Source organism: Chinchilla lanigera, unplaced genomic scaffold (assembly GCF_000276665.1).
Source record: "Chinchilla lanigera isolate Chin_1 unplaced genomic scaffold, ChiLan1.0 scaffold00013, whole genome shotgun sequence".
Taxonomy (NCBI): Eukaryota; Metazoa; Chordata; class Mammalia; order Rodentia; family Chinchillidae; genus Chinchilla; species Chinchilla lanigera.
The window spans coordinates 17669889-17682946 of record NW_004955414.1 but is presented as its reverse complement, the minus strand read 5'-3'; the positions used below and the strand labels follow the sequence as shown (position 1 = coordinate 17682946).

General features: G+C 41.8%; 1 protein-coding gene across 1 annotated transcript in view; it reads left to right on the top strand.

Annotated features, from left to right (window-relative positions):
- Positions 1-12038, top strand: part of Mrpl48 (mitochondrial ribosomal protein L48) — a 56400-nt gene extending 44362 nt beyond the window's left edge. The window contains exons 6-8 of the mRNA XM_005379938.2: positions 7084-7186; positions 10020-10109; positions 11735-12038. Coding sequence (XP_005379995.1) covers positions 7084-7186; positions 10020-10109; positions 11735-11809 — 268 coding nt within the window. The 3' untranslated portion in view covers positions 11810-12038. The remainder of the gene's footprint in view (positions 1-7083; positions 7187-10019; positions 10110-11734) is intronic.
- The last annotated feature ends 1020 nt before the right edge of the window (positions 12039-13058 follow it).

The following is a 13058-nucleotide window of genomic DNA, read 5'->3' as shown; positions in this document are numbered from 1 at the left end:
AAAAAAAAAAAAAAAAAAAAAAAAGCTGAATTAAACAGTGTGTTTAGTGACTTGTGCACACTTCTTGTTGGATTGATAACAGTTTGTGTGTAGCAGCTTGTCTCTGGCCCACACATAACGTAACAATAAGAATTCAAGGTTTGGAATCAAACTGCCTACATTCAAGTTATTAGCAAGTTATTAGCAGTATGACCTTGGAAAATTCTGATCTCATTTCCCCTACCTATGTAGTACCTTATCTTTATAACATGCAGTCTCTATCCTTCTGGTCATTTGACTATGATTGGCCATTGCTATTAGACTTTAAGCTCTGTAAGGGAAGGACTGTTTCTGTCATCATTAGGGTCTAACCCCAGGACCTGGCCTAGTGTAGCACCTGGCACATTATAGATACTGAATAAATATTTGTTGATTTGGATTGAGTTTTCACCAGAATGGACATTATTCCTAGGATAACAAAATGAATGATGTGCTGTTTTTGCCTCTTTTCTGGTTCTTTGCTCCAAATAGCTCAGAGCATAAAGAGCTGTTTGTTCTTAGCAACTTGCTTCTTTCTGCATTGATTGAGGTTTTCAGACTATTGTATTGTTAGGCATTGTCACTGCCCTCTTCTCAGAGAAGAGATTCTTTTCCTCTGATTTTCGTTTCACTCTGATCCATTTTCATTTTCTCTCTGAAGCTAAGGGGTGGAGGTACGGGGATGAGGGCGGTGACCTTGAGCTGGAATTGGGCTAGAAAGCAGTGTGTGGCTTTTATTCTGTACTTGCTGTCCATTGCTGCAGCTGTAACTCGCTGAAGAAAGGGGCGAAAAAGCCCTCTCCGGTGGGTCTCTTAATTGAGTTGTATTCCTTTGCTGAGCAGCTGCCTGGAAGGATGGAAATCATATTCCTCTGGGAGCAGCTTCCCAGCCTGAGGCAGACCAGGTCTTGTGTTCTGTGCGGAGGGAAAGTGTCACTCACTGCGACACTGCTCTTTCATTTTTTAAATTTTCTTTATTTATTTTTGTGGTCCCAGGGATTAAACTCAGAGCTTTTACACGAAGCTATATCCCCAGCCCTTTTTTATTTTTTTATTTGAGACAAGGGCTTGCTAAATCACTGAATGCTCCTTGCTAGGGATCTCCTACCTCAGGCTGAGTGCTAGGATTACAGGCATGTTCCACTGTGCCTAGGCTTGTTTTTATTTATTTTTAAAAATCCACTTATATCTGTTAAAGTAAAGTCCACAGATTATGAGTCTCTAGTACCCCAGCAGGCTCTTATATCCCTCTGCAGCTGCTACTCTTCAAAGATAGCACTGTTTGTCATGTTGGGTTGATTCTTGAAATTTAGTTATTTCATTTACCCCTTTTGTTTCTTTTTTTTTTCTTTTCTTTTTTTTTTTTTTTTGGTTTTTTTGAGACAGACTCTTGCTATGCAGTTCAGGTTGGCCTTGAGCTCAGTTTGTAGCCCAGGCTGGTCTCAAGTTTGCGGCAATCCTCCTGCCTTAGCCTCCCAAGTGCTAGGATTACAGGTGTGTGCCACCACACCTAGCTCCCTTCTGTTTCTTGCAGAAAGTTGGAAAGCACACAAAACTATAAAGAAAAATTACTTGTACTTTTATTACTAAATGACCTATTCTACTTTGAAATGGCCAGAGTTCTCTGAAATTCTTTTGGATAAAAATAAGCCTGTTTTCTGACTTTTCCTAATGAACATTGTTTGCCTTAAATGGTAGAATATTTAGAAATTTGCACAAAATTTTTAAAAATTAACTTTTTTTTTTTTTTTGAGATAGGGTCTCACTATGTAGTCCAGGCTAGCCTCGAACTTACTATGTAGCTCAGGCTGGCCTTGAACTTTCAGTCCTTCTGCTTTGACCTCCCGAGTGCTGAGATCACAGGCATGCACCACCATGCCTGGCAAAATATTGTTTTGGAGGGTTAAAAATAGAAAGGTGTATAGCTATGTGTATGTGTATAGAATTTTATACACATACACAGGCTGACTTCATCTAGACTATTAAATCTACTCTGCAAGTTAACTCCCCATTGCAGTGGTGGCCTTAAGGTGTTTGTTAGTCATGTGTGATTAATTGTTAGTTACACTGCTTCCCAATAATCAGAGCAGTGGGAAGCACAGTGTGGCCTACCGACATCTGAACGGGTGTGCTCAACGTGTGCATGTGTGCAGAGGTGATGTGGATGTTAGCATATGTGAAGGAAACAGCTGCTAATTTCAGTAGGCCCAATAGTGTTTGTGTAGAGGTTTTTTTCCCCTGTCAGATTGCTGTTTCTATTATGGAAGACATTTCCATTTCAACAGTTTGTCAGCTTCATTAATGTTGGACAAAAATTGATATGTTAGTTGGGGGGGTGGTACCTGACTAATCCCAGCTCTTAGGAGGCTAAGGTGAGAGGATCACCACAAGTTTGAGGCCAGGCTGGGCTACATAGTGAACTTAAGGTCACTCTGTACTACACAGCAAGACCCTGTCTTTAAAAAAAAAAAAAAAAGATATGTTATAAAAATGAAACAGATCTATAGTTTTAGGGCAAAATTATAAAATTATATGTGTAGGTAACCTATTTATATACTGCTATAAAATATTTTTTGAAGAGAAATATGCAAAAAAGCTGTTACCTACATGAGATGTATATTTTTTAAATTTATTTAAAAGAGTAAAAGAAGGATAACATAGTAATGGGATTTACTGAATTACAGACAAAGTGGTAGGGCATTATCAATGGTTGTTATTTTACTTATTGGTATCTTCAAGATAGTTTCTCAGGAAAACAAATAGACAAATAATAGTGAGTTACAGGCAAAAATGGTAGGAAATTATCAATGGTTGTTGTACTATACTTTGGTTTCTTCAAAGTGGTTTCTAGGGTAAACAAATAGAGCTATACATGAGTGATCAATTAAATAATCATTGACTATTCTCAATGGTTGTTGTTGAAAACACATAGTAATAAACATACACCCATTTACAAAATAGCACAGGAACAATAAAAACATTACAGAGTTATGGACAGATTGGTAGGAAATTACCAATGGCTGCTGTAATACATGTTGGTATCTTCAAAGTGGTTTCTCAGGAAAACAAAGATATGCAAGAAAGATCTAACAAGTAGTTACAGCCCAAGGGTTGTGAAAAATAGCAGATTACCTCCTCATCAGTGACTCTTTTCACTGAGATGTGACAGCTGGAAGGAAGGCCAGGATTGAAAAGAAGAACCGAGAGACTAGCACCAGTGTCCAGCAATAGGCTGTTTCCTTTTTCCTCTATAGTCATGATTACATGGGGGTCTTCCTTGAAGATAATGGTCTGGCCAGAGGGAGAAGGCAGAGTATGCCCTAGGGCCCCCTCATTCCTGTTGGACCAGCTGGTAGGAGGGGTTTGAGCTCTGGAGCCTTTGCTTCAGAGGGCAGTCCGACCTCTAGTGGTCACCATTACAGTCAGGGCAAGGCCCAGGGGGCTGCTTAGGGCAGTCCCTCTTGAGATGGCCTGGCTTTGGACAGCAGTAGCAGGTGAACGTAGTCGACAAGTTCTTCTTGGGGGCCCAAGAATCAGACTTAGGGTCTGTTTCTCTTTGTGCTGCAACAAAGGCAGCTGCTTTTTCTTGATCTCTTTGTTTTCTCTCCTTGGCCGCCTCCTCCTCACGGCTATAAAAAACTAAGGAGGCAAATCTTACTAATATCTCAAGTGAGCTATCTGGGGCAAAAGCCATTTTTTGTAGCTTTTTTCTACTATTTGGGGCTGACTGAGTAATAAACTTATCTTTAAGAACAGTTTGTCCCTCTTGTCTAAGAAAGCAGAGAGGTGTTCTCTCCAACCTCCTAGCACATTGGAATCCCGTGACCACTTAGTGTCCTCTCCCCAACCATCAACACAGGTGGCAGGAACATGTGGATGAAGTCTCAGCACCATCAGGTGCAAAGTGTCCTAGGCAGGTATCCTAGACATGTACCTTCTCCATCAAAGTGGTTCTACAGAATCTGAATCTTGGGCACCCATGTAATCCATGAAATCTCGGTGCAGACCTCTCTAGAGCTGCACTCGCTTCTCCACCACAGCCTGTACAGTTAGGGAAAGAATGGCCTCCAGGGGATCTCCCCAGGTATTGCACAAGGTCCTCCTGGTTTCCAGCTCTGGAATGGCTCCCGCGTCCCCAGTCAGCTTGACCTCTGAGTCGTCGGGCGTCAGTACTCTTGTGTTCACCGAGTCCTTGTTTTTCAGCTGCTCCTCCACTGACTCCGGACCTTTCTGGCTCTCAAGGGCAGGGCCAAGAGCGACCCACTGTGTGGCATGTTTTCCCAGAGGAAATGCATGTCTCTGGGAGGGCCTATTGTGTCAGTGCTTCTCCACGGCATGGCGTTTCTTGGGCAGTGGCCGGCCCTAGGGCTGGCGCACATCTCCATGCTCCTTCGCGGGTGCCTGCTGCCTGCCTTTCCAGGCACCTGCGCGGCTAGGTGCACTGGGCCCTGAAAGGCCCGCACTCCCCAGCCGCGCAGCCTCCCGGCACCAGAGCCTGCAGCCTGCCTGCCTCCCAGGGTGCCTGCGTGGCCGGGTGCGCTGGGCCCCAAAGGGCCGGCGCTCCCCATGATGTATATTTAAAGATTTTTTTTTCGTTGAAGAGAGGATAGGGGAATGGGAAAAAATGAATCAAGTTATATCATGTACAGGTACAAATTTTCTATAATGAATGTAATTACTATGTATATCTAAAATGTACCAATAAAATTGATTAAAAGAAGATTTATTTCATCCTAGATGCCAGGAATATTAAAAAGCAGATATATTTAACCATAACATACTGTAATTCATCAGATAGCACAAACTTTCCTTTCATGGAGTTTATCTGTTGACACTAATTTAAACTATCACTAAGAGCTGGGTGTTGTGGCGCATGCCTGTAATCCCAGCACTTGGGAGGCTGAGGTAGGAGGATCACTGCAAATTCGAGGCCAGCCTAAACTGCATAGTGAGACCCTGTCTCAAAAAGACAAAAAAATAAAAATAAAAACTGTCACTTGTTTTATCATGTGGAAACATAAGTTATATGGTCAAAAATATAGGGTTTTGAACTAAAAAATAATGGCCAGAGTTCCCTATATTTCTTCATCCAACTGTGTCTAATTTTCTGTTAGCTCTTTAAGGGCCCCTCTTGCCTTTGCAAATATTCAAATATTGCTGCACTTTCTTGGAACACTCTCCAGGCAAGCAGCTGTACTTATTCTCTGCCGCTTGAAAAATCACTACCTCACCTGTGAAGTTTTCTTGAGCCCCTCTTCTCTACACGTTCACGCACATACTATGACCGTCTTTGTTTTGCTGAGGTGCAGATATTTGTGCACTTACCCTCTCTGAAACACTTTCAGTGAGCTCCTTGAAAGTACACACTGCGTTTGCCTCCAGAGTACTTAGGACTGACAGGCTGTTAGCAGGGTCTCATTTTGTAGTTCAGGCAGGCCTTGAACTCACTATGGAACCCAGTCTGGCCTCCAACTCCTGGCAATTGTCCTGCCTCAGCCTTCCAAGTGCTGGGACTACAGGTGTGCATCACCCCACCTGACTTGGAGCACTTTTTTACTGTTTTGAAAGCTTTTACATAATTATTTGATTCTCTATAAGAACTCTATGGTTGTGTTCTCACTGTTATATGAGGAACTTATCAACTGTATTTGAATTGCAAGAAGAGGGAATCAGAGATTGTGTAGAAAAGTGGAAGTGGGTGTTAGTTAGTTAGGCTAGGACTGGGCGTGGTGGTGTATGCCTGTAATCCTAGCACTCACAAGGCTGAGGCGGGAGAATCATTGCAAGTTCGAGGCCAGCCTGGGTTACAAAGTGAGCTCAAGGCCAGCCTGAACTGCATAGTGAGACCCTGTCTCAAAAAGACCAAAGTGTGCGTGTGTGTGTGTGTGTGTGTGTGTGTGTATCTATGAGAGGCTACCTGAAAGCACAATACCCAACATTTACTATTTACAAGGGCAAAAGAATATGTACCACACAAATTACTGACATAATCTAGTCCAGTCATTGCAATAACCCTGTGAACTAGTTATTATTATTCTCATTTTATAACCAAAGAAACTGAGACACAGTGCTGAATTAATTGTCCAAGTTCAAGTAGGAAACAAACAGAGTCAGTGTGCAAATCAAGGGCCATCACATTTCTAACCCACTTTCTGTTATACTACACTTACCTTTGCAGAGCTCTATCTACAGAGATTCATTCTCCTTGCTATTAAATGAGGAAACTTTGTGAGGCCTAAAAAAATCAGGACTCTTTTGTCATTATTATTATTTTTATCTTTAATTTGATAAACTTTTTGTGAGATTAACACAGCCTGTACCTATTAGTTCAGTCCTCTCACCACCTCCAATCCTCACACTTGTGTATTGATATGGGCCCAGACTATAATTTCATTTATACATGAAGAATCTGAGGTCCAGAGAGGAGGGTGACTTAATAAATGGCAGGGCCAATACTTGGCTCCAAGTCCAGTGTTCTCACTGCAGCATGTGTGTCTGCTGAAGCTAATTATAGTAAGCACAGATTCTCAACCATAGATCACCACCCAGATGACTAAGAGAATGTGTAGAGAAAATTTTGATTGTCATCACTTGGGAATACCAGTGGCATCCAGTGTGTAGAGGCCAGGTGTACAGACCAGCCCCCACAACAGAGAATTATCTGGTTGGGATGTCAATAGCATGAGGTTGAGAACTCCTGTTCTGGAACAATTGGGTTTTATACCTTATTTTTCCAGAGCAAGTGAAATACCAAGGTTAGGCTCTAAAGTATACCAAGTGATGGAGTTGATTACTTTAGAAATGACTGTTCTTCAAGGGCTGCAAATGTTTATTAATTACTCAATTTTATTTGGTGTATTGTATTAAACATGTGTAGGCCTACAGAAAGGTGGTAGACATGGTCTGTTCCCTCTCAATTTAGAGACTTCTGGAGGAGGTAGAGGGGATCTGGTTACTTTGCTTCTGGCTGCATGTAGCTAAGCATCCCCTAGATTTTAGGGCTACTACACATAGTGGTGCTGCTGGCTTGTGTGACCACTCTAACAGCTGATCCTTCTCCCACAGTTATGCAATGCCCACCAAAACCATGGAAGTGTTTCACCTGCAGGACCAAGGCAGCAAAATGTTCCTGGACTCGGTCCTTACCACCCATGAGCGAGTAGTTCAGGTATGCTTTGGGAGAAACTGATTGTGTTTGCCTCTCTGATTCTTCTCTCCTTCCATTTTTCTCGTTGTGTCATACCCTTTTCTTCTTGTCTGCCCTTGAGCAATAGTGTACTCCAGAGTTCAGTTTTTAAATCTTTCCATTCTTTTTTAAAATTTTACTTTACTTTTTAAATTTTATTTTACCTTTGAAATTTTGAGGTTTTCATTGGGCATGGTGGTACACACATGTAATCTCAGTACTCTGGAGGCTGAGGCAGGAGGATTGCTGCAAGTTTGAGGCCACCTTGGGATACATAATGAGACTTTGCCTTTAAAAAAAAAAAACAAAAAAAGGCCAGCCTGAACTACATAGTGAGACTTTGCCTTAAAAAAAAAAAAATGAGGGCCTCTATATGTTATCTAGGCTAGGTTCAAACTTGGAATCCTCTTGCCTTCTGTCTGCTAGAGTCCTGGGATTACAAGTATGCACCACTATGACCAGCTCATCTCCCTTTATGCAGTGTCATTCATTCCCCTGGCCTCAGTGATCATCATTATACACTGATAACTTCCAGGTGCATATGTAGGCCTGGTCTGTTGGCTGAGCTCTCCAGACACCATTTGTCTACCAGATTTATGCCCCTAGATATTCTACAGAAACATTCCTTCCCCTCAGTGTATGCAAAACTAACTGTAGAGAGGCTGCCTTTACCTCTTTTTCTATAATTCTCCCCACCTTTGAGCCTTTAAATTCTTTGTCCTCTGATATCTATTCAGTCACCAAATTCCTTAGCTTTTATCAGCTAAAAATCTTTTAAATCCATCTATTCACTTTACCCGCAAATCAATATAATCAAGTCATTTTCCTGCTTAAAATGTGGGTTCCTTTTAGCTCTTGCAGCTGTCATCCATTTTTGTCTGCTGAAATGGATGACAACCACATCACCATTAGGGCACCTAGAATTATTAAAAATTCACAGTCTACCACCCATAACATCACCTCCCTTTTTATTTTTTATTTTTGTTTTTTGGTTTTTGGTTTTTCTCCGGTACCAGGAACCGAACTCACGACCTTGTGCTTGCCAGGCAGGCGCTTTTGCCGCTGAGCTAAATCCCCAGCCCCTCACCTCCCTGTTTATAACAACTTTATTGATATATAATTGACATACCATACAAGTAACCCATTTAAAGTACTATATGGTTAGTTTTCCGTATATGCAAAGAGTTATGCAACCAGGGTGTGGTGGTGCACAGCTGTAATCCCAGCATTTAGGTGGCTGAGACAGAACAACCGCTGCATATTCAAAGGCAGTTTGGGGTACACAAGGAGACTCTGTCTCAAAAAAAGAAGTTGTACAAACACCATTAAATCAGTTTAGAACATTTTCATCACCCCAAAAAGAAACACTGAATCCATTAGCAGTTACTTCTCTTTCTTGGCCTTCACCCCAATACCTCTCAATACCTGATCTACTTTGTCTCTATGGATTTACCTCTTCTGGGCATTTCATTTAAATGGAATTGTATAGTATATGGTCTCTTGTATCTGGCTTCTTTCACTTGGCCAAGTATTTTTAAGGTTCATCCATATTGTACATAATTAATACTATAATTTTATAGCCAAATAATTTTCCATTGTATGATTATCACCCCTATTAGAGCCACTGAAGAAACATCAGCATAGTAATAAGAGGAATGTTGACAGTTGCCCCTTAAATCAAATATGCTAATTTTAAAAATAAAGTGTTCAGTAATTTTTGGTTCTTTAGATATGGGACTAAATTATTTATATGATATATTTTTTCTTTTTTTTACTGTACTGGGGATTGAACCCAGGGCCTTTACACTGAGCTATAGCCCCTGCCATTTTAAAAAATCTTACATTTTGAGACAGGGTCTCACTAAATCACTTAGTTGCCCAGGCTGGGCTCTAATTTGTGATCCTCTTGATTCAGTCTTCCAGAGTGCCAGCATCGTAGGCATGTGCCACCCACCAACTCACCATGTATCTCACAGTCAATCTTATTGGCTACACTGAAGCATGTAGTGTGAACTCTTTTTTTGTTTTTTCCTTTTTTCCTGTACTGAGGATTTAACCCAGGGTCTTTGCACTGAGCTGCATCCCCAAACCTTTTTTTATTTTTAGAAAGGGGCTCCCTAAGTTGCCCAGGTTGGGTTTGAATGTGGGATCCTCCTACTTCAGTCTCCCAAAATGAAAGTGTGAACTCTAACACTCAGAGGCCTACACAGTTCTCCTCCCACTCTTCCTTTTTTTATATGGTTCACTCCCACCACATAGGAACTAGTTTTAATTCCCTCACACTGTATGCCTCCACATTTTACTGAGTGCTCTTTCCTCTGATTTGAATACTCTGTACACTACTGTTGACTTCTCCCAGTTTAATCCTATTTTTCTTCAAGGCCACCTGGTGTTACCTTCTCTAGATGCTTTCTTTGATCCTCCCTTGACTGGGTTGGTAGGTGTTTCTCTTGTAGGTGCTTGTAACATCCTGCATGCCTTACTACCATGCATCTGATTCACCTCTGGATTTTCAGCAAAAGGTTTGAAAACAGCACTTCAGAGTTGCATCAGAAAGTCAGCCTGGACTTGATAACTTCTTGTTCTAGTTATGACATCCATTGGTTACACAAGTGAGTATATATTGCTAGCAACCATCTTAGCAAGAAAGCAGCTTGGGAAATGGCAAGAGAAATACTGTAGGAGTCAGGCTCAGGAAACAGCTTTGGATGGTAATCCTTTACTTTACTGGAGATGGCATTTGAGCTCAGGCCATGTCTGCCCAATCACCTGGCGTTCAGTGCCCTCACTTTGAGCATTTTCTTTCATTTTGTAGATCAGCGGTCTGAGTGCTACATTTGCAGAGATTTTCTTGGAAATACTCCAGAGCAATCTTCCTGAAGGAGTCAGATTGTCAGTAAGAGAGGTAGGTGCTGGTTTGGGAAGCAGTCCCCTGGTGGCCTACTTGTGCTCAAAATAAGGAAAAGAGCCTTTGGGGGTGGGGCGGTAACTCATTGAGAGAGCTTGCCTGCCTTGCCCAAGACCCACAGTTCGATCCTTATCACTGGAAAAACAAGCAAACAAAAAGATCTGGACTGCCTGGCTTTAGGAATTGTAAAGAAACATGGATAGTTTAGCCCAGATAATAATCAAGGAAGATATGCAGTCTAGTGGTGCTGTAGTCATTATTCTGGCTTTTCTGAGACATCAGGAATGCTTGATTCTTTTTTTTTCTTTGCTATTGTGAACCACAGGAGCCGACCTCCATCACAGCAGGTTGACGTTAGGGGTGAGCCCATGACACACTAAAATTCTCTCCTTTTAAGTAGTTGCATAGCAGGAAGAGCATAGTTTAAAATTATATACAGTACAATAAGTCAGAACATTTAAAAAATTACTTGAGAACAAAGTTTCCTGGGCCTTTAAGGTGTAACTGTAGCCTGACTGAATATATTCAGTAAACAATGGCAGCCTGGAGATTTTGACAAGCAAGGAAAGTCTGCAATACAGCAGGAACTTTAGCCAAAATGCTCAGTATCCCTGCCCAGTTACCTTATCCTTCTTATGACACAGATCCATCAAATCATGTTGCACTGGTATTACTGCTTCATCCAGCTCCTTTATGAGTCCATGCTTGTCAAGCTCTGGTTATTTGGGTTTCACATAGCTCTATGTACAGGGAGAAAATGTGTTGATCATGCTAACTTAAAATATTTCAGCCGGGCATGGTGGTGCACGCCTGTAATCCCAGCACTCGGGAGGCTGAGGCAGGATTGTTGTGAGTTCAAGGCCAGCCTGGGCTACAAAGTGAGTTCAAGACCAGTCTGAACTGCATAGTAAGACCCTGTCTCAAAAAGAAAAAAAAAAAACTCTGTATTATTTCCTATTATAAAAGGATAGTTTTTACTTTTTAAAGCAAGAATGCTTCAGGCTAGGGGTATGGCTGATAGGAAGCTTTCTTAGCATGCAGGTCCTAGGTTTGATCCCTATCCTTGAAAAAAGAACTTCTATTGTGATACTTATTCCATCTTTTTGTTTCTTTGTTTTTTTGTACCATGAATCAAACTCAGGACCTTGTGCTTGCCAGGCAGGTGCTTGTGCCACTGAGCTATATCCCCAGCCCTGTTTGTTTGTTTTGTTTTGTTTTTTTGAGACAGGGTTTCACTTTCTAGTTGAGGCTGGCATTAAACTCACTGTGTAGCCCAGGCTGGTCTCAAGTCCATGGCAATCCTCTTGCCTCAGCCTCCCAAATGCTGAGATTACAGGTGTGCACCACTACACCTGGCACTTGTAACATCTTGCCATTGGTCCTTTATATGTCTGCTCATACCAAGCTCTATGTCCATTGAAGGCAAAGAGGAAGTCTACTTCAACTTTGAATCCCTGGTACCTCATACAAATTAGGGACATAATAGATACTCAGTAAGAGTTAGCTGAATCTGAATCATTCTCTCCAGAGCTTGCTAATGCGCCTTTTGGATGCTGTGCATTTATAGGTAGTAATGGAAGCGCTGTAGTAATTCCCACTTACTTTCTTTTTCCTCTTCCTAGCACACTGAAGAGGACTTCAAGGGAAGGTTCAAAGCTCGTCCAGAACTAGAAGAATTGTTGGCCAAGTTGAACTAGCTCTTGCAGACCATTTCATGATGGCACTGGTGATACTGCCAAGCAGAAAACTTCCTGGGTAGATAGACTTAAGCCAGAAGACAGCCTGGCCCTTAGGTTTTATTTCTGCCTTTTCCTACATACAGGAATATTTCCTCTCCTCTGGCATGGTTGTTACTAATTGTTATCACTTACCTTTGAGATAACCTGGAGTGAGCCTAATCTAATAAAAATCTGTGACTGATGCAAATGCTGCTGCTGCTGCTGCTGCTGCTGGTAGTAGTGATGCTGGTGGTCATGTGTGTGTGTGTGTGTGTGTGTGTGTATGTGTGTGTGTATTAGAGGGAGAAAGACCATCTTCTGGAGTAATTCTTTAATTAAAGGGTTGTGTTTTCTATTTGGCTGATGCTTAAGCACAAAAACATGTTCCCTTCTATTTTTCCTTTCCTTTTTTGTGGGGAGGAACTTATTTTTTTGGGATAGGGTCTCTTGTATAATAGACCCTTGAACTTTATTTTTTTGGGTTTTTTTTTTTTGTCTTTTTGAGACAGGGTCTCGCTATGTAGTTCAGGCTGGCCTTGAGCTCACTTTGTAGCCCAGGCTGGTCTTGAACTTGCAACAATCCTCCTGCCTCAGCCTCCCGAGTGCTGGGATTACAGGCGTGTGCCACCACGGCCCTGCTACCCTTGAACTTTAAATCCTCCTGCCTCAGCCTCTCAGGTGCTGGCATTACATGCCCGGTTCCGTATTTCTTCTGTTACAGTACACTCATCCTTTCAAGCAATCTGGCGTGGAGTACTATAGTCAAGCAGGGATCACAGCATAAGTAAACTCTCTGTATCAGTCTGTTTTCTGTTACTATAATGAAATACCCAAATCTGAGTTCTTTGTAAAGAAAAGGGATCTACTTAGCTTACAGTTCTGTAGATCCAAGAGCACAGCACCAGATCAGCTTAGCTCAGGTGAGGGCACCCTTGCCTATGTCATAATATAGCAGGTGCCATCATGTAGAAGCACATGAGAGAGGGAGTGATCACATGGCATGACAGGAAGCCAGAGACTGAGAGTTAGTTTTTCTCTTTTTTATAATCACCCCCTTTTGAGGGAGAGAACTACATTAATCTTTTCCCATGGCAAAGCCTCTTGTGATCCAAGCATCTTCTAGTAGGTACTACTTGGTGGGTCTATCCCCTCCTAACCTTGCCACAATGGAAACCAAGTTTATATTTCTAGCACATGAACCCCTGGGAACATACTCAAATTATATCCA